The 26479-nt window shown below is 38.4% G+C and overlaps 1 protein-coding gene across 3 annotated transcripts in view; it reads left to right on the forward strand.

The window, feature by feature from the left end:
- Positions 1–26479, forward strand: part of LOC134546139 (uncharacterized) — a 146866-nt gene that overhangs the window by 34731 nt on the left and 85656 nt on the right. For all 3 annotated transcript variants that reach the window (XM_063388689.1, XM_063388691.1, XM_063388690.1), the window contains 2 exons: positions 18998–19077; positions 19170–19234. In XM_063388689.1, the coding sequence (XP_063244759.1) occupies positions 18998–19077; positions 19170–19234 (145 nt within the window). The remainder of the gene's footprint in view (positions 1–18997; positions 19078–19169; positions 19235–26479) is intronic.

Genomic DNA, 26479 nt, shown 5'->3' on the forward strand with positions numbered 1-26479 from the left:
TATGTTGCTTTTATTGTTTTGGAGAGGAAAAAAAAGTTTAATCTTTATATGAACCACAACAAATTCTTTTAAATAATTTAAGAGTGTTATTTGTGTGTACTTGAGCTGCTCACAATGTTAAAAAAAATTTTACTAATTGCTTTGCCTTCAATAGCCACCTCTATGTAAAAATGTGTTTCTACTTGCTGATGGGTGAAAAATCTTACCAAGATACAGTTAAACCTCTATTTAACAAATCTCAAGGGACCAAAATTTGTTGTGTTTGTTGTAAAGGGGTTTGTTAAATGGAGGTTTCGCACAATATATTTCTAGTCATCATAAAGATTCACATAAATGGCATAAATGGCCATTATCCAGTCAAAAAGTATCTTGTCCAAATCATCATTTTTACATACTTTCACACGTTTTCGATTTGTTCCTACCAGAGAAGCGTTTTCGATCTGTTCCCGGTTGGATAATATGGTCGAAAGTGTAGACGCCGGGATGTCGAAACATTTAGCTATATCACTTTTTTTTACACCTTCATCAGCTGCATTTAAAATTTCTAATTTTATTTTAATATCAATCTGTTGCCGCTTTTTAAGATTAGACTTCATTTTACAGTAGTACCGTGTTGATTTCCGTAACTGCGTGTGGAAATAAATAAACAGTGGAAATAAACAAACAACAGTGAAAACTGAAAAAACAGAAATTTTGCTCATAGATACCATAGTTAAAAATATTTGCGTGTGCGCATCTTTAACCATAGAAACGCAAAATATACTATAGCCCGGCAAGATACTTGTGAACCTGCGCAGACCCCAATTCGTGGCGTGACGCACACTACCATCACATGATAGCCGCCAGGGGAAGTGGAGGGGATCAGTTCCGCGCTTGACTCGGCTGCGTGAGGATTGCGTCAATATATTTGCTTGTTATAAGGGTGGCGTAATTGAAATTTATGTTGGCTCACACGAAATAAATAAAGACGCAAGTAAATAAACACAAACAGGTGATTTGTCATTCTGCTACGTACGTCCGAAATGCATGTACAGTGAAACCTCTATTTAACAAATCTCAAGGGACCAAAATTTGTTGTGTTTGTTGTAAAGGGGTTTGTTAAATGGAGGTTTCGCACGATATATTTCTAGTCATCATAAAGCTTTACATAAATGGCTAGAACTGTATTTCTGACTGTTTAATACAATATGAGGAATTAAACATGAAAAAGTACATAGAATACACTTGTTTAATGGCCAACTATTTGATGCTTGGAAATTTATCAATTCCCATCCGGAGTGCTTCCTGGCGTGCCTTTTATTGTAAAATCGGCCCAGAGACGTTGATGTTAGATGCCCTAGCCTCCATTAGCCAGTCAAAAAGTATCTTGTCCAAATCATCAATTTTACATACTTTCACAAGTTTTCGATTTGTTCCTACCAGAGAAGCGTTGTTTTCGATCTGTTCCCGGTTGGATAATATGGTCGAAAGTGTAGACGCCGGGATGTCGAAACGTTTAGCTACCTATCACTTTTTGGTAAATATGTACAGTCGCGGTAGATGCCAAAAAAAATGCTAAAAATCTGAAAATACTTTTATTCTGTGCTCTTTCACTTCCTCTTTTCAAATCAACCGGCGGAGGTAAGAAATTCCAAATACTTTAGGAGATATCGAATTTTTAAATTTAATCATATGTAGAGTCGCGGTAGATGCCAAAAAAAATGCTAAAAATCTGAAAATACTTTTATTCTGTGCTCTTTCACTTCCTCTTTTCAAATCAACCGGCGGAGGTAAGAAATTCCAAATACTTTAGGAGATATCGAATTTTTTAATTTTCATCACAATACCTGCGTAGTATGCGGCGATCACCGTTGTTTCTTGTCATAGATAATAAGGTTTCTTGTTTACGAGTATCATGTTTCTTATTGGACAATTTTGTCACGTGACTGTTCCGTGATTGGCCAGTATTCAAATGAACCAATAGGTGATTATTTATTCCGTGATTGGTCAGTATTCAAATGAACCAATACGTGATTATTTATTCATTTATTGTTCAATACGATGTTTAATTAATCAGTCAACTTCTGCAGTGAACGACTACATCATTTCCTTATAGTGGCAAAGGAAATGTACCCGCCTCCAACTTAGGTGAGTTTTTAACGTTTCTAATTTTAAAGTATTATTTTTTTATTTGGATATTGTTGCGCAAGTATTAAGTAAAAAAAATTACGTGAGTTGTTAATGTTCATCATTTGTCCGGGTTTTGTTAGGTCAGGTCAGTTACATTATAAATAATTTAAAACTAAAGAACCATTAAATTAAATTCACATTATTTTTAATGTCCGCTTAGTTTGAAAGTATTTATAATGTAACTGACCTGACCTAATCGACCATTTTATTTATTACGCATTCACTAACACACATCAAAATAAAAAATGGCGACGTTAAAAGGGTTAAACGGGCGTTGTATTGCAAAATTAAAAAATTCGATATCTCATAAAGTATTTGGAATTTCTTATCTCCGCCGGTTGATTTGAAAAGAGGAAGTGAAAGAGCATAGAATAAAAGTATTTTCGGATTTTTAGCATTTTTTTCCGCATGAATACGCAGGTATTGTGAAGAAATTAAAAAATTCGATATCTCCGAAAGTAGTTGGAATTTCTTATCTCCGCCGGTTGATTTGAAAAGAGGAAGTGAAAGAGCACAGAATAAAAGTGTTTTCGGATTTTTATCATTTTTTTTGGCATCTACCGCGACTGTACATATTTACCCACTTTTTTTTTCCACCTTCTTCAACAGGATCTAAAATGTCTAATTTTATTTTAACGTCAATCTGTCGCCGCTTTTTAGGATTAGAATTCATTTTACAGTAGTACCGTGTTGATTTCCGTAACTACGTGTGGAAATAAATAAACAACAGTGAAAACTGAAAAAACGTAAATTGTACTCCACCATAGATAAATATATTTGCGTGTGTGCATCTATAACCATAGAAACGCAAAATATACTAGTTGTTCGTCTTGCCAGAGCGATGGTACGAGAGGTTTCCGCCACTAGCGCTAAATGTACCCGCCATTTTGAACAAAGTGTGGCATGTATACACGACTTGTGTTATCCATGATGGTTTGTTTATTTATTGTCTTCCGCGATGGTGCATATTTTACGGTTATACGCACGTATTTTTTTAGCAGTGAATGCAAAAAAATTAGTGGATGTCTTGTAGGAGATGTTTATTTTTGCGTGTTTTTCAAAAGCGGCAGTTCGTTGTAAAGGGAATTTCACTATTTCGGAACAAATAAAATTCGGTATTTAGAGGTTAAAACAGCATTGATCTTATGGCGGTTCGGCGGGACCAAAATTTTATTTCGTTGCATAGGGTTTTTCGTTAAATAGAATATTCGTTAATGGAGGTTTTACTGTACTAACATATATTTCCGCATTTTTGTACCTCCTCCCGCCAAACAGTTTTATTATTTCTCGTTCCCTTACAATTTCCAACAAAACTAACACTTATTCTGTTGTCCACACATTCCTACTAACACTCGTCATTTTTGAACAACAACCAACAACACACTTTAAGTGTTATAAACAACTGCCGTTGGTAACAAATGCTGTGCATATTTACTTTCTATCCGTTTCCAATACGATAACCGTTTCCATGCCATTTTCCCTCTGCTCAATCCCGTTCATCCCACAATTTTGGTGTATCGACCTTGAAACTCATAACGTTTTGGAACCCGTTTCCATGGACGTTTTCGAATCGGTAAGTGTTCTTAAAACGTTTTAAACCCGACATGGAAACGTGGTAAATGTTACTGAAGCGACAAGTGCTATGACGGGTGTGTCTAAATCAACGGTAAAAAGGATTTTGGCTGAGGGGAAAGTAAAAAGTAAAATTGGTCTGAACTTTTCAACACCTACTGGCAAAAAAAAAAAGAACACAAAAAACGGTTAGAAGTCGACGATTTTACATGTGGTGCTGTGAGGAGAAAAGTGCATGAATTTTACACTGTCAGGAAAACTGTTCCAACTTTAAATAAATTAACAGGGTGTCTACTGACCGAGAAATTCGGGAATTGTACATGAGTTTCACAACCCGGGAATAAAACGGGAATTGTACATGATTTTTGCTTAGTGTACGGGAATTTTTTTTTCTTTGCTCGTGCAATTTTCAAAGTGTTTTCACTTTTAAATATATCTCAATACAGAAGCCTTCGCACAGACCAATAAGATTTATGTCAGTTGCTGGATCAGAAGTCCGAGAACGAACTGATAATTTTAGCTAAAACGTACTAGAGACTCGTAATTGCTTTAGCTTCTAATGCACGTCAATTCGTACTTCGGTCCAGAGATGTAAGGGGATTATTAAGAAGAATTTGTTGGCGACACTGTATTTTCTCTCGCTCTGTTTTTCGTTTCGTTAGTCGTTTCAACGTCTCAAGTAATTCACTTTGTTGTTTACCTACCTGATCAGGGCTTACTGCGTAATAATTTACTTTTTTTTTCTCTTTAATTATGCCTTAGTTTTATGTTGCGTGTGTTGTTTACCTAATCAGTGCTTACTGCGTAATAATTTACGTTTTTTTTTCTCTTTAAGGATGCCTTAGTTTTATGTTGCGTGTGATGTTTACCTAATCAGTGCTTACTGCGTAGTAATGTACTTTTTTTTTTCTTTAAGGATGCCTTAGTTTTATATTGCGTGTTTTTTGAAGCGGATTTGAAACGTGAGTACTATCATGATTATTTATTGATCTCGTTTACACCCGCTCCTTGAGTAACGCTATTCAATTTCTGCGGTTTTTAAGTAACGACGTCTGTTATTTACAGCATAATTTGAAGTTGCGCACTTTTGTCTTCTTTCATTTATGTGAAATTTTATTGTATCCGTTTAATGGCAATGTTATTCGTGTAAGATTAATTAAATGCAACGAATTAATAGTGTGATGAAAAACAAACACTATTTTGCTTTCCTTAATAACTTTTTGAGTCTTTCAGAGTTTATGGACTTAAGTATATTTCAGATATATTTCTATAGTTTGCATTATGTAGAAATATCTCCGATGACCAAGTTTTCAGCCACTGTTTGTATTACATTTGCCATGTCAGCAGCTGCTCTGGTGAGCAAAGCCAGAATCTTCCAGGGCTAGTTTAACTTCAGTCATTAGGATTCTCTAGTGGCTAGTTACAAACAAATTGTTTTAGTAAACAACAGTCGGGAATTACGTTAACTGATTAAATAATCTAAATAATAATATAAAATGTTTAGTTTATGCTTTTTTAAAACATACTGGAGGTTAAATGTATTTCCTCCATTATAACATATGCGATAGTATCTTGATTAAAATGGTGTTAGGCAAGCATGATTGGAAAACAAATTATTTTCATTGACTAACACACTTATGGAAAAAAAAAAATATTTTACTAGCGCTCTGTTTTTCACTAACCAATTATGAAATTACTATAGGGGCAGGTGTACTTTAAATATTAGTGTCTTACAAAGTATTATATGGCCTGTATAAATTCTTATATCCTATTTTACTTGCATTTATAAATACTCCTAATGTTAACTGTCTTCAAAATTTACCCTTTTTTCATTTTTATGTTTTTGTAGATACGTGATTTCTTTCTACTTGCCTCAATGGCTAGGCGTATTCGAGGAAGAAATTCATTTCAACCACAATGGAAGGAAGAATTTCCATGGCTGCAAGAAGTCGATGGAAGCAATCATTCTGCCAGGTGTTCAGTCTGTAGAACTATTTTCTCGGTTGAGTCCATGGGAAGAACAGCTGTTGTCAGTCACTCAAGTGGTAACAAACACAAACTTAGATTAAGTAGCTCTGAGAAGTCCACCTCTCTTGACACTTGGACTACAAAAGCCGGTTCAGTTCATGTGGCAACTGCAGTAGCAAATGCTGTAGCTGAAGCTTCCTCTGTGTCTTCACTATTGAAGCTCCCTTCATTAGGTTTGGGCTCTACTGATGCTAGCAGTTGTGAAGTTTCACAGGTAGGACACCAAGTAAAACAGCATACTGTATCAACCATCCGTGGTTTAAGTAGTTATCTTAAAAGAGATGAAGTCACACGTGCTGAAACATTGTGGTGCCTCCAAACAGTCATGAACCACGATTCCTTCAGAGGAGCTGCTAGTAGTGTTAGCCTCTTCAAAAGAATGTTTCCGGACGATTATATTGCTAACAGCATGCAACTTCAAAAAGATAAGATTTCCTATGTTATAGTATATGGTCAATCTCCTTACTTCCATAGTAAACTTAAAACTCGCATTAACAGTTGTGACTTTTTTAGCTTGGGTTTTGACGAAAGCATGAATAAAGTAGCACAAAAGCAACAAATGGATTTGTCTGCAAGATTCTGGGACATTTCACAAAACAGAGTATGTTCTCGTTATGTAACATCAGTGTTCCTGCATCACACCACTGCTGAAGATCTTCTGAAAGCTATAAAAGCAGGCCTAGAAGATTTGGATTTTTTGAAGATCATTCAATTGTCGATGGATGGTCCTAATGTAAATTTCAAATTATTGAAACTTTTGGCTGAAGATACTCGATCTTTTCCAGATGCTCCACAATTTCTTGACATTGGATCTTGTGGACTGCACACTGTTCATAATGCATTTAAGACTGGTATCAAGAAGACTTGTTGGGACATAATGGAGTTCTTCAGAGCTTTATACTATTTGTTCAAAGAGGCTCCGGGTCGACGAGGCGACTATAGACAGGCCTCTGGATCTAATGTGTTTCCTCTGAAGGTATGCTCAATCCGCTGGGTTGAGAATGGAAGAGTAGCAAAAAGAGCTAGGGAAATGTTGCCACGTGTTGACAAATACATAAGTTCAGTTAAAGGCACAGCCAAGGAACCAACATGCCGTAGTTTTTCAACAGTTTCAAAGGCAATTAAAGATAATCTTCTTACAGCTAAAATAGCTTTTTTTGAGAGACTGGCTGAAAATTAGGGGTGAGCCGATGCCGATTGCCGATTATTAAGATTGGCCGATTTTGGTCATTTTGCCATTTGTATGATCGGCGTCACGCATGCCGATCCTTTTTGCCGATTACCGCTTCCTGAAGACAAAAAAAATCTCTTTACGTAACAACACAAAAGCGCCGACATATTTTTGCTTCAAACTGTTGCTTGACGTTTTTAAGTAACATTTACGTTACTTACGTGTTTTAATCTTGTCTGCAGAAAAAAATTAAGTAAAGTTATTCTTAAAATATAAACATATTCATGAAAAGTACGTTTGTTTAAAAAGAGTAAACAAAAGCACACCACACCATTTAATAAGTTCTGCAACAAAAACATTTTGTCCAACTTAAAATAGAAAAAAAGAAAACGCATTTTGTCGTGTTGTTCATATTACTTGTTTATTTTCATCGTTGTGTTTGTGTTTGCTACGTCGTCCAGGTTTGTTTTCTGAACTATCGTCGTAGTACACACTTTCCTCGAGCGCGCACGTTGCATGCGTACGGCGAGCTATCGATATCGATATTCGACGACGTGCGCTCGCTCTACATAGGAATTAACATAATTAAACATGAATAATGCCAACCGGCTACATTTTCATATTATGCGATACGTAGCGGCGACGAAGACAAACAGATAAAGGTTAAAACGTTTGAAAATATCTTTAAAAGAATATTTACACATCAGACAACTTCGTATTTCTGTAAATTTAATACGTAAACGGTAAAATCCAAATGAATAATAGATTTCAACTATAAAATACATTGTTTTATATGGGAAAACTACATAATCAAAGCAGTTAGAATCTAACAGCGACATTTTTTTCCCCTCCTAATTTGGACGTCTTAAAATAACGGTGAACGATTGTGCGATAAAACACGGGTATGTATACGAAAGACATGATTGAAAACAATCTATTACTAATCGATTGTGTAACAAACTGCGATAGTTGACCTCGACTGTCTGGCGTGTTTACAACAGTATTTTCATCACGGTTTTCGTTTAGTCATTTTCTTCATGTTTTGAAAATCAGCGTTAAAAGTTTGAGTTTTTATAGTTTCCAGTTAAAATATTGCATTTTCATTGCAAATGTCAAAGAAAAGCAGCTTTGTTTGGAAACGTTTTACCGTTGTTGTGGGTGATGAGGGGAAAGCAAGATGCAACCTTTGCAACGCCGAAATTTCGCGTGGTGGAAATTCGACACGTGGCTTCAACACCACAAATTTGTCGAGACATTTAATGTCATTTCATGACCGTGAAATAAATGCAGATATATTGAAAATGGAAACAATGACAGACAGCGATGCAAGTCATGAAAGTATGTCGGATGCAACTACTTCTGGTGCCAGAATTAAAATACACAGTACGCCTGCCAAGCTACACAAGTCTGACGGACTGAAACAAACTTCGGTGTTAGAACTCTTCGCAAAGAAAACACCACTTCCACAAACTAGCCCAAAAGCTGTTAAAATTACGCGACTTATAACCGAAATGGTGTGCATGGACTTACAGCCCTTCAGTTTCGTTGAAGATCCCGGTAAGAATAGTTTTTCTATTAATTTTGTTTATGCAATACAATAAAATTTAGCCTCAGTTGCATAAAAAACATTGTGATCTCAAATATAAGTCATTAACTTATATATTTTGCTTACTTACAGTAGGCTACCATTGAAAGCTCAACTAACAGTGTAGGTAAGCTCAAACACAGTCTGCCCTTTGTTATTTAATAATGAATAATGAATTAATCATTTTTTTTACTTCATTCCAGGTTTTTGCAATCTCATGGCATATTTGGAACCCAGATATACAATACCTCATCGCATTACTTTCTCAAGGAAACTCATTCCAGAGTTATATAATGAAACCCAGGACAAAATGAAACACTCTCTCAAGTCAGTATTGCACGGTAGTTTAACATTGGACATGTGGTCTTCAATTTCAAAACAAGACTACATGTCATTAACTTTTCATTCCTTTACCAGTGAAATGGAAAGACTAGAGTACTGCTTGGAAGTGATTCCATTTACCTTTCACCACCATGCTGCAGGTAACATTTCCAGTTTCTTGAAAACTACCCTTGAATCATGGGAAATCAGCCAATCCAAAATTCACTGTGTTATTACAGATAATGCAAAGAATATGATTTCAGGAATGAAGGAAGCAAGACTAGACAGAGCTCCCTGTGCAGCCCACACACTACAATTAGTTGTTAATAATTCTGTGTTGTAACAGAGAAATGTGCATGACATGTGCAGTCGAGCAAAGAAAGTTGTAGGCCACTTCCATCATTCCGTGTTAGCCACAAAGAAATTGGCAGAATTTCAACAACAAAACAGTTTGCCAAAAAATCGTCTAAAGCAAGATGAACCCACTAGATGGGACAGCACATTTTTTATGCTACAGCGACTCTTTGAGCAAAGAAAAGCGGTTATGTACTTGCTTCCAGAACTAAATTTACTAGTTGACTTGTCCTCTGCTGACTGGAATCTCATGGAGAAGGTATTACCTTTGCTTGAGCTGTTCCACAGAGCCACCCTAGCAGTCAGTAATTCACAGACCACCATTTCTGAAATTATCCCTATAGTTAATGGATTGAAAATGGACCTGGAACAATTTTCTGATGAAACTGTGCATGCAAGCTTGCATTCCATTGTAAAAGATGTAGTTCATCGGTTAAATGAATACTACTGTAATGTTGAAACTGAAAGTAATTTATTCAGGTTTGCCACAATCTTAGATCCACGATTTAAGACTAGTGTTTTCAGTGAGCCAGGATTTGCTGAACAGGGGAGGCAGGCACTGCTACAGGAACTTGAGAATGTCCTTCCTGTAGATCCAACAGAAAGTAAAGTGTTGCGACTAGCAACACCGTCTGGTCCAATGTTATCTGTGTACAGCAGATTAATAGCTGCCAAAAGTAATGCCTCCATTGAAAACTGTGTTTCTGTATCTGCTCGACAACAGTTGCAGAAATACTTGGCTGAACCTTTGCTGCCTACAGATGAAAGTCCTTTCTTATATTGGAAATCGTCAGAGTTCAAGTCGCTCAAGAAACTGGCAGTTAAATACTTAAGCCCACCTGCAGCATCTGTTCCTTCTGAACGGTTGTTCAGTACTGCTGGTTTGATCAGCAGTAAGAATAGGAGTTCATTGAATCCAGAAAAGGTCAGGATGCTGGTGTTTCTTAACAAGAACCTCCAATATTTCACATGAACAAAAATGCAGCTGGATGTCTAGTTACCCGAAGAAATGACAAATATTTTGTGCTGAAAGGGGTGTATGAACTTTAAAGACTGAACACTTTTCCCTCCACTTTTGTAACAGTTTTCTCTATGCATGTTATATTTTTTTTACTCTTAGCTGTGTAATGTTTTCTTGTGATATGAGTATGTGAAGTTTATGTGTAAAATACAGTCGATGGAAGATTTATAATGTTTAACAGAAATGTAATTTTGAATTTTTGATTATGTTTTTAAAAATATATTTCACATTAAGTTGTTTGTAGGGTAAGAGTACATATATTTTTTTTTTTACCAACAATGATCACGTTTGTACCTTTATGCAATACTTTACAAGTAATTTGGAGCATATTTTAGAACCAACTTAAAAAAGCACTAATCGGTCAAAAAAATCGGCATGATCGGTGCCACATTTCTGGCATCGGCATGATCGGCAAATGTGGTGATCGGCTCACCCCTACTGAAAATGTAGAGGAATTCTTAAAGGAATTCCAATGTGATGCTCCAATGGCATCATTCCTCTATGATGCTTTAACAGTTTTAGTGAAGCATGCTATGACCAAAATTGTCAAGAAGAATGTTCTTGAGAGTACGTCTCTTCAAAAAATAGACGTTTTGAAGCAAAATGAGAGCAATTCATTTATCTGTCTTAAAGACATTAAAAATGTTGACCTTGGTTATGGGACAAGGTTAGCTTTGGGAAAGTGCAAGAACGTCTCCGAAAAAGATATTTTACTCTTTCGTAAAGATTGTCGCACTGCTCTACAGCATTTTGTAGTAAAACTAATGCAGAAGTCTCCTCTGAAATATCCTTTGACCAAAGCATTAAATTGTCTGAACCCATGCCACATGTCTACAAATGCTGATGCTTGCAAACAACTTACATCTGCTTTTGAAATTGTTCTTAAAGCAAATCGTTTTTCTGCTACCACAATAGAAAGGGCTGACCGTGAATACAAGGTTCTGTGTTCACAACCACTTGTAATGGAAGAGCTGAAGACATATTCACGATCCGAGACTCTACTGGACGCGTTCTGGATGAAGTTGATAGATGGTAAAAAGGAGTATGAAAACCTTGTTCCAGTAGTTAAACTTCTCCTAACCGTATCACATGGGAATGCACCCTTAAAGCATGGATTTTCTATAAACAAAGAGATTTTAGTAGAAAATATGAAAGAAACGTCTGTCATTGCACAGCGTCGTATTTATGACCATGTAACCTATGAGGGTGGATTGATGAAACTTGAACTTACAAAACCCATGATTCATTCAGTAAGAAATGTGCATTGCAGGTATACAGAAGCACTCAATGAACAACGGCAAGCGAACACAGAAGCTTTGAAACTTTCGGAGGCAAATAAACGTGCTGCTGCTGAGCTTCGGGAGCTTAAGGAGTAGAAAAGGAAGTTGATTGAGGATGCTGAACGAGAAGTGTCCATCATCAATGAACGTGTTAAGGAGCTGCAGAAATAAGTACCATAACTTCCGTAGAATTGAAATAGAGTTTTCGGACTATTGTGGACCTTTTACATAATTTAGTCATTTACAAAATATTGAAGGCTAGAATTTATTTTTTCATAAAAATTGTATTTTTGTGGTATCAATGGTGTAATGTATAAAATATTACAAGGTCACTATGTTTTTATCATAATTTGTTTTGAAAATAGTGTCGTGTAGTGTGTTTATATTGTTTGTATAAATGTCACAGTGTTGAGGCAGAAGTGTTATAAGGTATACAGCTGAACTTTATCAGGATACGTTACTAAAAGGGTTGTTACCACGGACAGGTTTTCAAATAAACCTTTTAAGACCAAGTGTTCAAGCATGTGTATGAATGCCTGTATATGTTTGTAAATTTTGTTTACCATCTTTATTTTTGTAAATCTTCTGAATATCTTTGCAAATTAAATTTTTTAAACTTAGAAATTACTATAATTTAGTTTCTGTTATGTCACTAAAGTGCAAAACTTTTGTACAGGAATTTTCTCAGAAGTGTACAGGAATGTACAGAAATTGTACATGAATTTTGTAAGCTCAGTTTGGTAGACACCCTGATTAAAGACTGCTTTGCGAGATGATGGTGTTTTGGACTGCAGTAAAGAATTTTTGAGAAAACTGTTAAAGAGACTGGGATTCCGTTGGACGAAGTGTCAGTCAAGGAGAAGGATTTTGATTTAGAAGCCTGATATAGCAGCATGGAAGGAGCGTTTCCTACAAGAAATGCGCAAGTTTCGAAACGATGGTCGTTCAATCGTTTATGTAGATGAAACGTACATCCATGCTACCTACCCACAGCGTTAGTTCTTGTTGGCGATCGGACAATGAGCTGGGTGTTACAGAGCCAATCGGGAAAGGCCAGCGTTTAATAATTGTGAATTCGGGAGGAGAGGAGGGATTTGTACAGAATGCATTGTTGATATTACGGTCAAAACAAACAACGGGAGATTATCATAATGACATGAATTTCGAAAACTTTTCGAAATGGGTTACACATAAATTGCTTCCAAATTTGCCTGAAAACTCAGTCATTGTTCTCGACAATGCAAGTTATCACAATGTACAGACAAATAAGAAGCCGACTTCCGCTAACACCAAACAAGTGATTCAAGAGTGGCTAAATATAAACTATGTAACTTTCTCCTCTGACCTAACAAAAACCAACCTACTATTACTTGCGAAACATGTGCCCACTTCCAAAACTTACAAAATTGACAAAATCATTAAAATGAACTCCCACGAAGTAATCAGGCTTCCACCCTATCATCCTGACCTCAATCCGATTGAGTTATACGCACGTATTTTTAAGCAGTGAATGCAAACAAATTAGTGGATGTCTTGTAGGATATGTTTATTTTTGCATGTTTTTCAAAAGCGGCAGTTCGTTGTAAAGGGAATTTCACTATTTCGGAACAAATAAAATTCGGTATTTAGAGGTTAAAAAAGCATTGATATTATGGAGGTTCAGCGGGACCAAAATTTTATTTCGTTGCATGGGGTTTTTCGTTAAATAGAATATTCGTTAATGGAGGTTTTACTGTAATCATTTGTCTATGAACTGTTGTCACTAGACTTATCAATTAAAAGAATAAGTTCTCATTGTTTTCACAATCTCTTTTTCCTCACAAGAGGCTAATGCCTACTGAATAATCATAGTGATAATCATTTTTATGCGCCCACAATTACATTTTTTTACTATGTCACTTACCGGGAACATATTTGAAACTAGTTTAGCAAAGTTATCATTTAAACCTTTTGATAGGTTGTTTTCATGGACAAAATTTGCCCAATGTAACTTGGCATCAACCACACCATTATTTTCTTTCAATACAAAACTGGACAGTGACAAATTATGTTTTTTGCTTCTTTGATTTCTTTTGAGGCATTCGGTATTCCAGTGATGTTGCAGATCCTTAAGCCTCCCCACTGACAATAAAAAGCATAAAATTACACACTGTGCACTTTGCCTGGTAATCACTGCTCCCTGGCTTTATCCATTCTAAGGTTTTCCCAATCTCATTTATACTTATGCTTAAAAGGAGCTCGTTCCTGTGACACTTTTAGGGTTTTTTGTTCATTGTAACAAGGGCTGCAAGTATTTTATTCTAGTTAAATTACCAAGTCTTAGAAATCAACAAAAAATGGTAAGAACATTCTGAAACAAAAGCATTAATAATAGATATAGGAGTACGTAATAGACTATTTTGCCATATTTGTATCTCAAACTATCTTCGATTACAATCAATTACAGTGGCACTCAACAGAAATTGTATGCAATCATGTACTTCAGCGCTAGAGTTCTGCACATTAATCAAAGTACATAATTGTCATCTTGTGCCATGTTGTCTGTCAGTCTATGGTAATGTTTTGCTTAGAAAAGCACATAAACAAAAGAAAAAACTATGTTGTGTTTCTCCACCCTTTACAATTTTTATTTTACTAATGATGAAGTTTGTGCAGATGACCGAAATTGCATTTGTCAAAATCCGTGATAATCCTGAAATAGAAAAAAAGCATATTTGAGATATTAAACTTTGTATATTTAAAAATTGTTTGCTGGTTTACAAATTATGATGGACCGCAAACTTCTTATTCCAAAATGGTATCAGTATGATATACTTTCTCCAGGCAAAGTATTTTAGGTAATGTATAACATTGGTTTAAATGTAAAATAAACAGTGCCTTATGAAAATTATATAAGTGGAAAAATGTAAATACTTGATCTCAACACAAATTCATTTTACTGTTTGTTTTAGAACATTATATATTTCTAGCTAATAACCCGTGGCTTAGGTTGCGCAATTCAGGGGATTGCTGATATTGATATGTTACCATTGTAAGGAAAGTGATTTATTCAGTTTGGTTTTTTTTTACCAAAGAAATAGTGTATAAAAGATTTAATATGATATTTACTAAAGTTATAATGTATAATATATATTTTTTTAATTTTTAGCATACTCTTAAGTATTTTATTTTATAACATGCTTTTGCCAGCGAATTTGTCTGCGAGGACTTCAGAATTGGATCCAGAGAGGAATAATGAAAGAGGGAAAATTAATTCTAAAAAAATAGATAGATGAATCTGATTGTATTGAAGTTTTGTGCTTCATTGACATGATAGAGTTGCAGAATTTATATTGTTTCTTGACAGTCATAATTTAATGCAATATATTTCTGTAGCCAACATTATATGACTTACACAAGCCAACAAAGGAAAAAAAAAAAAATTGGTGCCTAGGAATTTGAAACTGATTTTATCTATAATTGGGGTGCTGAATCTAAATATGAATTAAGTAGATTTTTTTCTATCAGCTCTACTTTTTTAGTGGCTTGACTCAAGCCACTTCGTCACAGGGATACCCCAGGATGGGAATCCCATCATTCATTTCAATGCTTAAACTAAATGTTACGTCAGTTTCTGAGTGATTTGGTTCAGTACAACGTGATGTAACAATATAATGTTTTACTTTACCGATTGGACCAACCATTTTGCACATTGCAAAGCCACTTAGCTCAAAATCAATCATAGCACTGGAGCAGTATGTAGGAGAATTTGAGCATACCAAAATACATAATGCAAGGACTTTCAGGCAGAATATACCAGTGGGAAAAAAATAGTTTTTAGGTTCAACTATAGTGGTGTGTTGTTTTCTGGCTAGTAATAAAATGACTGCTGTAAAATATCAAGCACAGAAACCCTTAGTATCAGTTAAAATGTCATAAAGGAGTGCAAATGATGTTGACAAAAAAAAATGCATGTAATTTTTGGTAGTTGGAGTAGATTTTCACCCAATAGAGAACTACTGAAGTTAGAAAAAATATTCTTGTTAGGTAATTAAGCTTTTTTTTGGCCCTTGGCTTATTCAACTACAGTAAAACCCCTTTTTTACACTATTCAAGGGGGTGTATGAAAATGTTGTAAAATGCGGGAAAGTGTAAAATAAGGGAAATGTGTAAAATTCCTTTTTTTGCCCGAAGAACTGTTATATTATAAGACCTAAACACAGTGTACTCTGGTATACACATAATTATTCATTATGAGTGTCTGACACATAGCTAAAAAGGGTTATTATATTAACACTTAAGTCCCATACTATATATATTCTGTAGAGGGTAAAAATTGGCACAGTCTATGTACATACTTCCTTACTTTAACTAGCAATTCATACTAACATTAGACATTCATAAGCTAAGAATATTAATAAAAATAATACAGATAGTAATAAAAGTTTACTAATGCAAAAGTTTAATTTTTAAATGTAAAAAAAGGCAACAACTCATACAGTCTACCTACACACACAAGGTAAAGTCACAACTACATACTATATTAAATTCCAGTTTACAATTACTACAATATAGGTTATGAAAGAGGTTTAAAATTAATTCCAGTAAAAGCAAATAAGTATGTATAGGTTACAAAAAAGAATTTACAATTATATCAACACTATGTGAAAAAATCTGAAATTTTTGTTTGCTTTAATTGTTGGCTGCTCAGTTCTATTTTTTTGTCTATATGGTTCAGCTGGTCAAACAAACTGTCAGGACAGTTTAACCCAGAAAAAAAGTTTCTCAAAACAGAAACTGCTTCGAGAGCTTCATGCTTGTGAGGCATAGGGATTTCTTCATCTTCATCTTCACCACCATCATCTTCTTCAGGTTGCTGTTCCCTCATGTGCAAACTGACAATTTCATCAATCGATTGTACTTCTGTTGTTTGTACATGACTGTCAATATTGACAAAGTCGCTGAACAAACTGCCTGTCTGAATTTTCTTCCAGTCTTCTTCCTCTATGCTGCTGCCTGGTTCACTGTCCTCATTTGTAGACACTGTTTCTGAGCTTCGGAAACCTGCCTTCCTGAAACAATTTGAAATTGTTGTTGATGCAACTTGTTTCCATTCATAGGCAATTTCATGCACTGCATCCAGAACATTGGTTTTTTTTCTTGTGGATTTTTGCCAGCATCCAAGAGATTCAACACTTTTTGGACAATCCTTTTCCTGTATTTTAACTTGAAGGCATGAATGATGCCCAAGTCCAAAGGTTGAAGCTCACTGGTGCAGTTCGCAGGGAAAAATACAAGCTGTACATTCCTTAAATTCAAGTTTTGAGGGTGAGCTGGGCACTGGTCAAGAAACAGCAAAATTTTTCTTCCATTAACACCCATTGATGCATCCAGAGCACGCATTTGCTGTTCGAAGATTTTTGACGTCATCCAGGCCTTTTGATCTGCCAAATATTTTGTTGGCAAAGTTTTTATGTTTTTAAAACACCTTGGTTTTTGTGCCTTTCCTATCACCAATGGCTGAAGTTTCTCACTGCCATCTGAATTGCTCATTAGCAAAACAGTGAGCCTTTGTTTACTAAGTTTTCCACCATGACACTGCTCCCCTTTCAAACACAGTGTTTTGTCTGGGAGTAGAGAATAAAACAGGCCTGTTTCATCCACATTAAAAATGTCTTTCGGTGCATACCCTTGTATGTAATTGGGTAACTGCTCTTGTTTCCACACTTCTACAGTTGTAGAGTCTACACTTCTACTTTCACCACATACTGCTTTATATACAAGGTTATGTCTTTGTTTGAAACGGTCAATCCAACCATTGGATGTACAAAACTCATCTAATATTCCTAGCTGTGTTGCTATAAATAGTGCCTTTTCTCTTAACAAAACACCGTTTATTGGTACATTTGAGGACCTTGCACCAAAAAACCATTCCTTCAAAAGTACTTCAAGTTCCTCGTATTTCGATGCACAAACGTATTTTCGCTTCTTCGAAAAACTACCACACTGCGATGCACTTTCTTCTATCATGTCGCGATTTTTCACAATTGTGTTCAGTGTTGAAATCGGGATGCCTAACCTCTCAGCGAGTGAAACACGAGTACCGACATGTTTGTCCACGCACTTTAAAAACTTAAGTTTTTCGTCAATCGATAATGTTTTACGTTTTTTACCTGTAGCCATCTTGTTAAAAACACAGTAATTACAGGGGTAATTTCACGATACTGCCGACCACGTTGTCAATAACAGACTTTACAAAGATACATGCCGGAAATCCTGAATGTATAAGTTATTGATTAACAGTAGGGATTTCTATAAACTATAGAGCTAGCGTCACGTGCTAACGTTCGCGTGAAGTCCATGATTATACCAGTGTTGGCAGCCTGTTAATACCGTTTTTAATAGAAGAGAACTTCGAAACATCGACGAGATATAGCGCTAGTGTTCCCAACAGCAGTTAGGATTTTGTATTTCATACAAAAGTTATATCTTCAAAGGTAAGACGTCCATGACAAACACGGGAATAACGAATTTATGTAGGTCATTGCAAAAACAAACAGCGTAAATAGCGGGAAGTAGGTTATGGGCTTGTTGTAATAAACGGGAATTAATTGCATTGAATCAAATAAGATTAAAACGGGCCCAAAAAAAATGGTGCAAATAACGGGAAAATGTAAAAAGCGGTAATGTAAAATCGGGGTTTTACTGTATTTTGTTTATATTTGTTATGTCTATCAAAAAGAGTTTGTTTCAATTATTAAATGCAGTGCAATCTTGGATCATGCATGATTGTTGAAAAAAATAATTTAGCTAGCAATACATGCCTCTACTTATTTAGTTGTAAAGTTCATGATGATTCTAAACTACTGAAATGGAACTTGGAAGCTCTGCTGTAGTTGTATATATTATATATTACCTATTTAATTATTAAGAGTGTTATTATAGTTGCAGTGTTGTTAGGCTTTACACCAAATTTCTCTCTCTCTCCCACTATCACTATTTTAGTGGGTGTCAGTTATATGTAGTTACAAGTCATAGGCTTTGTGTGTATGATTTTCCAAAGAAATAAAACAACAGAACTCATGATTTGATACATTGAGTGTTGGTTTGTGTGAGTTTCCTTTAAAAGTATTGTTTGTAAGTCTATAGTAGTTGCATCAAAATATCAAAAGTCTAATGTTTTGAAATGCTTTAGTGATGTAGCCTTATTAATAAAGATATTAAATACTAATTGAAAAATTTTAAGTATAATTCTTGACTGAAAACTACTGTACGGTATGCATGCATAGGTAAAACATTATTGCTGTTACAGTGTGTGTGTTTGAACCAAAGAGTATCAAGGGGTATCTGATGTTTGGTTAGTTAGTTTTAAAATGTAAAAACAAAATGTCAATTTTTTTTGTTGCAAAGAAGAAATTGCACATTCTTTGTTATGTAGTATTTGTTCTAATTATAATTTGTCTTATGAATACTTGTTTTATTTGCACTGTTTGTATTTCCGAATTGTTTTGTTTCAGTCTTTTGAACAAGGATCCTACTTGGACACAATGTCTGATTTGGTTGCTATGTATTTGGATATGGAAATCAGAGCTTCAAAGTAAGTATTAAACACAAAGTTGAAAGTGGGGAACGATATAGTGAGGAAAAAATTCTTTTCATTGTATAACGGTTAACTTTTTCTGTTTTTAGGCGTATGAAGGAGACCTTGCCAAATGTGGTTTCAAGACTGACAATGTATCTATACATTCTTCTAGGTATGTTGATTTTAAAACATATCAGTAATAGTATTACCAGAAATACTAAAGTGAAACATAAAGTGAACCAGTAACAGGTATGTAATTAGTATAGTAATTACTAGCTGCAATACCCGGCGTTGCCCAGGCTGAACACAGGGTGTAGTTAGTAATTGTCTTCTTAATTTGAATGTCAAGTGTGAAAAGTAATTTATATCACTTTCAGATCCCGACAGACGTTGTTCTGCCAGTTTATTGTTATTTACCTGGTCTGTATGTAATTTAGACTTTATAAAGCATTATAGAAAAAAGCTGAAAAATAAGAGATTACTAATATTGAAAATATTCCATTATCTAGCTAATGCTCGGCCTGCATTGCAATGCCTCATTCAGTTTTGTTTTGTAATATGTTTGAAGTAGTTCCACATATACAAATCATCTATCCATCTCTCTATATATAATTATCTCTATATACATCTAGGTATCTCTCCATCTATTTATCTCTCTATATCTACATATATACTTCCCACTATCTCTATATCTTCTATATATAAGTCTCTGTATAGTGTGAGGTGGACTGCAGCTTACCCCCATGCCCTGATAAAATGGCTGTTAAGCCATTTCTTCCAACTTTGATAGCAGTATTGTCTGCAGCCAGGGGGCTGTTACTGGCTAGGAACTACTTTCTTGCGCCCTGATCCACCTATTTTTCATCTTGAAACTTTTGCGTGTGAACTAACTTGTAGGACGTCAATAATAGTGGTTAAACATTTTCTGAAATTAGACTTCGTAAGAATAAGTGAGCTTGCTAAACATTGGTGAATTCAAATTCCCTCATTTGGAGTGTGGCGGAGGGATACGGAGTGCCGGCGGAAGAGGGGAGAGAGGAAGAAGAAGGGCAAGATGGAGGATGGGATGCTGAGAGAAAACGTGGGTGTAAGGTGCACAGGGGAGGAGTAAGGAAGCGAGACTGCAAAAGGACTGGATCAACGTGTTGCGAGTTGGTTGAGTGGAAGTGATGCGACAAACTCTTGTGTAGCCATTTTTCGTTAACCACTGAACCGCTGGAAAATCCCTTTGGTTGGGGAGTTGTGCAACAACCAATGGCGCCCGAACAAACGTGAGTCGGGGGTGGAAAACGTTACAACTGAGCTGGCGCCCGAACAGGGACCTGAAGAAAGAAGTATTCAGGGAGAAATATGGCTGCGAGAGAAGAGAAACAAAGGAGAAGCTGCGTGTAAGGTATTCCTGAAACAGGATGATTAAGGTCAGTGTAATTTGCCATAACAAACATGAGTGAAGTGCCGATACGAGACTGTGGATGGATGATCTTTGTTCCGCAGGTTTTTGAAGGAGTTGTGTTTTGCGGAGGAAAGTAGTAACTGTCACATAGTGTGGTTTTCCGTCGAGCCGAGCTCCTGTGAAACAATAGTTGTTGTTCTTTGTGTTCTATAATTATGGCCGTATGCCTGTTATTCTTGTCCTGCTTTCAAGTGTTTTGTGGATCAGGGTAAACATAGTTACGTAATTAGGAGTTATATAACCTTTGTGCAAGTGGTTTAAGTATTGTAAACACAGGAGACAGTCATGGCCCCAGTAGATACTCGTAGCGGTGGCGCGAGGAGTGACGCAGAACGGAGTAACGGGAATGAAAAGGATGTGGGGATAACCGCTGAAGGAGGGGAAAGTAGGGGAAGGGAGAGAGATGGTGAAGGGGATGGCGTGAGCGTTGTTAGCCCACCCAGTGCGGCCAACAGCACACCGCTATCTCCGCTAGGTAGCGAAAGTAGTGAAGTCTCGGACATGTTGAGGGAAATTATCAAAGGTCAGCAATAATTCCAGCTAACGGTGGAGAACAAATTTCGTGAACAGAATAATCAGTTTATTGGATTGCGGGAGGAAATGAGTGCTTTCAGAAAAGAAATGAGGGAGGAAGGAGATAGTGATGGCTAGGCAGATTAGCTTTGAGAACTCCTGTGAACTGCGTTTGGGTGAGGTTGAAAATCGCCTGAGAGTAGTAGAGAGTGGGCAGGAACAGGGAGAGGGAAGGTGGATGGAGGTCAGCGGACAGGTTGCTGAGCATAGCCAGGAAATAACAAGGCTTGGGAATAAAATGTTAGCGCTGGAACAGGAGGTCAGGGTGCAGCCAGGGGAAAGTGAGCCTGTTAACCGGAGTCGAACAAGCAGGCTGGGAAGCGCAGCAGTAGAAACAGCTACCTGTGAAAGTCAGGGGGAAGTAAACAAACGGGGAGAGACCAGGGAGGACAACACAAGTAGGGGCGGACGTTGTGCACCATAGTACCACGATCGTGACGTACCGAAGTTCACCGGGAACGGAAATGTACACCCGCGTAAACATACCAGCAACCTAAAGGAGTTTTTTTCTATGTATGATTGTGGGAGTGAGGAGAAATTGGTAGTGGCCAAGAGGTCAATAACAGGGGGTAGTAGCAACTGGCTTAGGCTCTGTGACCATCGGATGGCAAATTTTGCTGACTTCGAGCGTGAGTTTACCGCGGAATACTGGGACAAGAGAATTCAGGGAACTGATAGAGCTGAACTGTACCGGGGACGGTGTGTTGAAGGGAGCCTGGAGAGCCATCTGAGTAGTGTGGTAGAAAGAGCCAGGTACTATGACACGCCATTAGGTGAGGAGGAAATAATAACCATGATTTACACACAGTCACCACTGCGGGTGCAGGAGGCATTAGTGGGCAAGGAAATCACGACAATTGAGCAACTTAGAAAAGTGCTGAAGGAGTTGGATAGGCTCAGTGCGCTGCGAGAGCAGGGGGGAGGATTTTACAGGACAGGAAATCGTGGCACAGACCATCGCTTAGAGCGAGGGATGGGGGGAAGCGGCGGAGGCCAAAGAGGCGACGGATGGAGTGGAGAAGCGCAGGAGGGGAGGGACGCCCAAGGTCACCCCGGGAATGTGAGGGGGAAAGGCAGGGAAGAAGGCAGGCCAGCCGATGGCAACAGCAACTGGCGAGGGGGGTGGCAAGGAGGGGGGAAGTACAGATGGAGGGGTGGGAGGAAGGGTGACTGGGCGACAGCCGGTGAAGGGCGCGGAGCAGGAGAGAGGACAGACAGAAATCAAAACAATGAACACAAGGACGGTGCTGTTCCGGGAAACGGAGAGGGTCGCCTAGCCTAAGCTGCCAGGTTAGGCAGATCCACACTGATAGGAGGCAGTCTGTTGACCTGGCAGAAACCCGTGATAGTATTGATGTAATTTTCACTGACGATAGAAGTTTTTTATTAAACGAGGCAGAAACTGTAGTGAAAGGCAGAGTTGTTCCGGAACTGGCATGCAAAGTAGGAGACCAGGGTGTGGCAATCATGTTTGATTCCGGGTCGGAAGTGTCTGGTGTGTGCGAACAGTTTCTGGAGAACTTAAACAGGTTAAGATATGAGTTTCCGGTACTTCCGGTGCCGCAGTTAATCATAATAGGAGCAACAAGGGGAAAAAGCAAGAAAGTAAATAAACAGGTATATCTGAATTTCAAGATAGGGCCAGATGAGTATTTTGCAAACTGTTTGGTCATCCCACAGTTAGCTAAGGAAATAATAATTGGCATTGATTTCATGGCAACGCACGAGGTAGTAGTAAGCTTTGTGACAGGGAGTATTTTCGTAAGCACTAAAGAATACAGAATGCTGCAGGGCACAACGGTGTTCGAGCGGGATGGGGGGTCGCTGCGAGTGCAGTACATAGAGGAGTGTGAGAAGGGGAGAGAGGAGAGAGAACTAGCGCTTGCTGTAGGAGGGGAGGAGATAAGCAGGAGCCATGTGTCCTTGAGGGGCTGGGAGGAGAGGTTGGACAGTGTGTTGGCGGCCTGTGAGGAGGGGAGTGAAGGGGGGAGAGAGCAGCTGTGGGAAGTACTGCGTCGCTATAGCGATGTGTTCAGCGATGAGCCAGGGCTGACAACCGAGTATGCTGCAACCATACCGGTGACCAGAACCACCCCATTCAAAGGGAAAAGTTACCCAATACCTAGAGCATGCAGCGAAGAAGTGGAAAGACAGATCAAAGAAATGGTGGAGAAGGGTATTATAGAGCGGGGGAACAACCCATTTGTCAATCCGCTTGTGTGTTTAAGGAAAAGCGATGGGAGTGTACGAATTTGTGTTGATTCCCGGGGGGTGAAAGATCATATTGTGCCTGACAGGCAAAGCCCGGTCGAACCTGATTCCCTGTTTGAATCATTTTACGGCAGTAAATATATCAGCACGACCGACTTCACAAAAGGGTATTGGCAGGTACCACTAAAGAAGGAAGATAGGCCGTATACAGCTTTTTTGTACAGAGAGCGGTCGTATCAATTTAAAGTGCTCCTTTTGGCCTACCAAATAGCGTTGGGGAGTTCTGCAGAGCGGTGGATGCTTCGTTGGGACCCGAGCTAGAGTCAGTGGTGCCTACTTATGTAGATGATGTTCTGATTGCCACAGAGACGTTTGAACAGCATGTACAGATTTGGGATAAACTGTTGTGTAGGCTTAGGTGAACCTGACACTGAGGTTATCCAAGTCAAAGTTTCTGAGAAGAGAAGTAAAGTTTTTGGGGTTTCAGCTCAGTGCAGAGGGGATCAGACCGGACCCTGATAAAGTAAACTTAATAAAAGATTTTCCTAGGCCACAGTCAGTCAAGGAGCTGAAGGGATTTTTAGGGTTGTGTAATTTTTACCGGCGGTTTGCCGAAAGATTTGCTGATACTGTGGAACCATTACTCAGGTTATTAAAGAAAGGTTGTAAGTGGCAGTGGGAGCAGGAGTGTGAAGACAGTTTTGAGCGAGCAAAGGCCTTGTTTATTGACAACTGTATAGTAAGGTCCTAACATGAACAAACCTTTTTTTTTGTGCACTGATGCATCCAGTTACGGAATAGGGGTGAAGTTCTTTCAACGAGGCGAGAAGGGGGAAGAGGAGCTTATAGGGTTGCTGAAAAGGACGCTGAGCCCTGCGGAGCATGCTTATACAGTCACTGAGAGAGAGTGTCTGGCCGTAGTGTGGGGTTTGGGAATGCTGCGTAATCTGTTGTAAGGTAGCTCGGTTGTGGTATTATCAGACCACCATTCGCTATCGTTCCTTATGTCTTGCAAGTTAATGGGAAGCCGGCTAACATGCTGGTGTTTAGCAATGCAGGAATATCGTCTAGAGATAGTGTATGTGTAGGGGGGTGAAAACCAAGATGCTGATCTGTTGAGGAGATAGTGCTGGAGGAAAAACCACGCACGGGACCAGTGATGGCGGGGATGACCTTGGAGTGAGACGAGATCTTGGTGGCTGAGTTTGGTCAGCTAGGGGAACGGCAGAGAGAGGATCCTGTGTGGGGTGATGTGATCAAGTCATTGGAAACCACCAGTCAGGTGGGAAGTAATGCAAGGGCAGAAAATTTAAAGCAGTGGTATTGTTTATCTTGGGGGTTACTTTTTAGAAAGGAAAAGGCAGGCACAGTGGACTGGAAGTTATGTGTTCCTGAGTGCTGGGTGAAAAGGCTTGTTTGGCATTTGCATCGCAGCAATGGTCATTTTGGGGCCAAGAAAGTTCTGTGGTTAGCAACAAATAGCTACTACTGGGTGAGCATGGAGAAAAGTATTAGGAAGATATTATGGAGTTGTGACATTTGCCAGAAGGCCAAGTATCCGAATAGGAGCTGGGAGGGCAGTTGGGTGCCGATTATTCCTGAGGGGCCCGGGGAGCTGATCGCAGTTGATTTGTATGGACCATTACCAAAGGGTCGGGATGGTGTTCAGTATCTGTTCGTAGTGTTCAATGTGTTCTGAAAGCTGGTCTGTTGTTATCCATTAAAGAAAGCTACCGCAGCTGCTTGTGTTAGCAAGCTAATCAATCAGTATTTCAGTGAGTATGGGGTACCTAAGAGGGTGCTTAGCGATCATGGGACGCAATTTACATCAGACATGTGGAGATGGGACTGCGCCTGGGCAGGAACAGAAGTAGTTTACAGTTCTGTCCGACATCCCCAAAGCAATCCTAGTGAGAGAGTCATGCGGGAAATAGGGAGATTGCTGCGGACCTACTGCCATGATAGCCATAGTAAGTGGGCTGATGCAGTTCCGCTCATTAACAGAGTGTTTAATGAGCAGGTACACAGTGGGACCGGGTTCTCTCTTCGAGAGATTGTGACAGATGAAAGACAACGGGATGAGCTAGCAGGACAATGTGTGTTTCCTGCAGGCGATGAATTGAGTAGGGAAGATAGGGTGAAAGAAGTACGCCTTCGCTTGAAGCATGCAGCGTTAAAGAGGGGTCAGCAGCAAAGTAAATCGTTTCAGAGATTCCAGGTAGGGGACCTAGTACTACTCAGAGTTAGTGAGAAAAGTAACTATTTGCAGAAGGAAACCAAGAAACTTCACCTACTCTATGAGGGACCTTTCAGGCTAAGCAAGGCAGTGGGCCCGAATGTTTGGGAACTGGTGGGGGTAAAAAATAATGAAGTGCGGGGTATCTTTAATCAAGGGTTACTGAAGCCTTACTTTTGTGACATGTGATTTGAGGGTGTTAAAGAAAGGGGCCATGACTGGATCTCATGTGGTAGGGGCAACATGGTTGGGTTACCCTAGTGGGAGACTAGAAGCCATGACAACTAAGAGCCTGTGTAGATAAGTGGTGTTATTATATAGAGGAAAATGAGGAATGTTATTTGTGTTGATCATGCAACTAGTGCAGTGACTGACATGAGCCTGCTGAGAGAGAAAGCCATCTGAATGTTGTGAGAGTCACCCATTAGGATGACTTTATCTGGGGGGTTGTGAGGTGGACTGCAGCTTACCCATATGCCCTGATAAAATGGCAGTTAAGCCATTTCTTCCAACTTTGATAGCAGTATTGTCTGCAGCCAGGGGGCTGTTACTGGCTAGGAACTACTTTCTTGCGCCCTGATCCACCTATTTTTCATCTTGAAACTTTTGCGTGTGAACTAACTTGTAGGACGTCAATAATAGTGGTTAAACATTTTCTGAAATTAGACTTCGTAAGAATAAGTGAGCTTGCTAAACATTGGTGAATTCAAATTCCCTCATTTGGAGTGTGGCGGAGGGATACGGAGTGCCGGCGGAAGAGGGGAGAGAGGAAGAAGAAGGGCAAGATGGAGGATGGGAAACTGAGAGAATACGTGGGTGTAAGGTGCACAGGGGAGGAGTAAGGAAGCGAGACTGCAAAAGGACTGGATCAACGTGTTGCGAGTTGGTTGAGTGGAAGTGATGCGACAAACTCTTGTGTAGCCATTTTTCGGTAACCACTGAAC

Source organism: Bacillus rossius, chromosome 1, assembly GCF_032445375.1.
Source record: "Bacillus rossius redtenbacheri isolate Brsri chromosome 1, Brsri_v3, whole genome shotgun sequence".
Classification (NCBI taxonomy): domain Eukaryota; kingdom Metazoa; phylum Arthropoda; class Insecta; order Phasmatodea; family Bacillidae; genus Bacillus; species Bacillus rossius.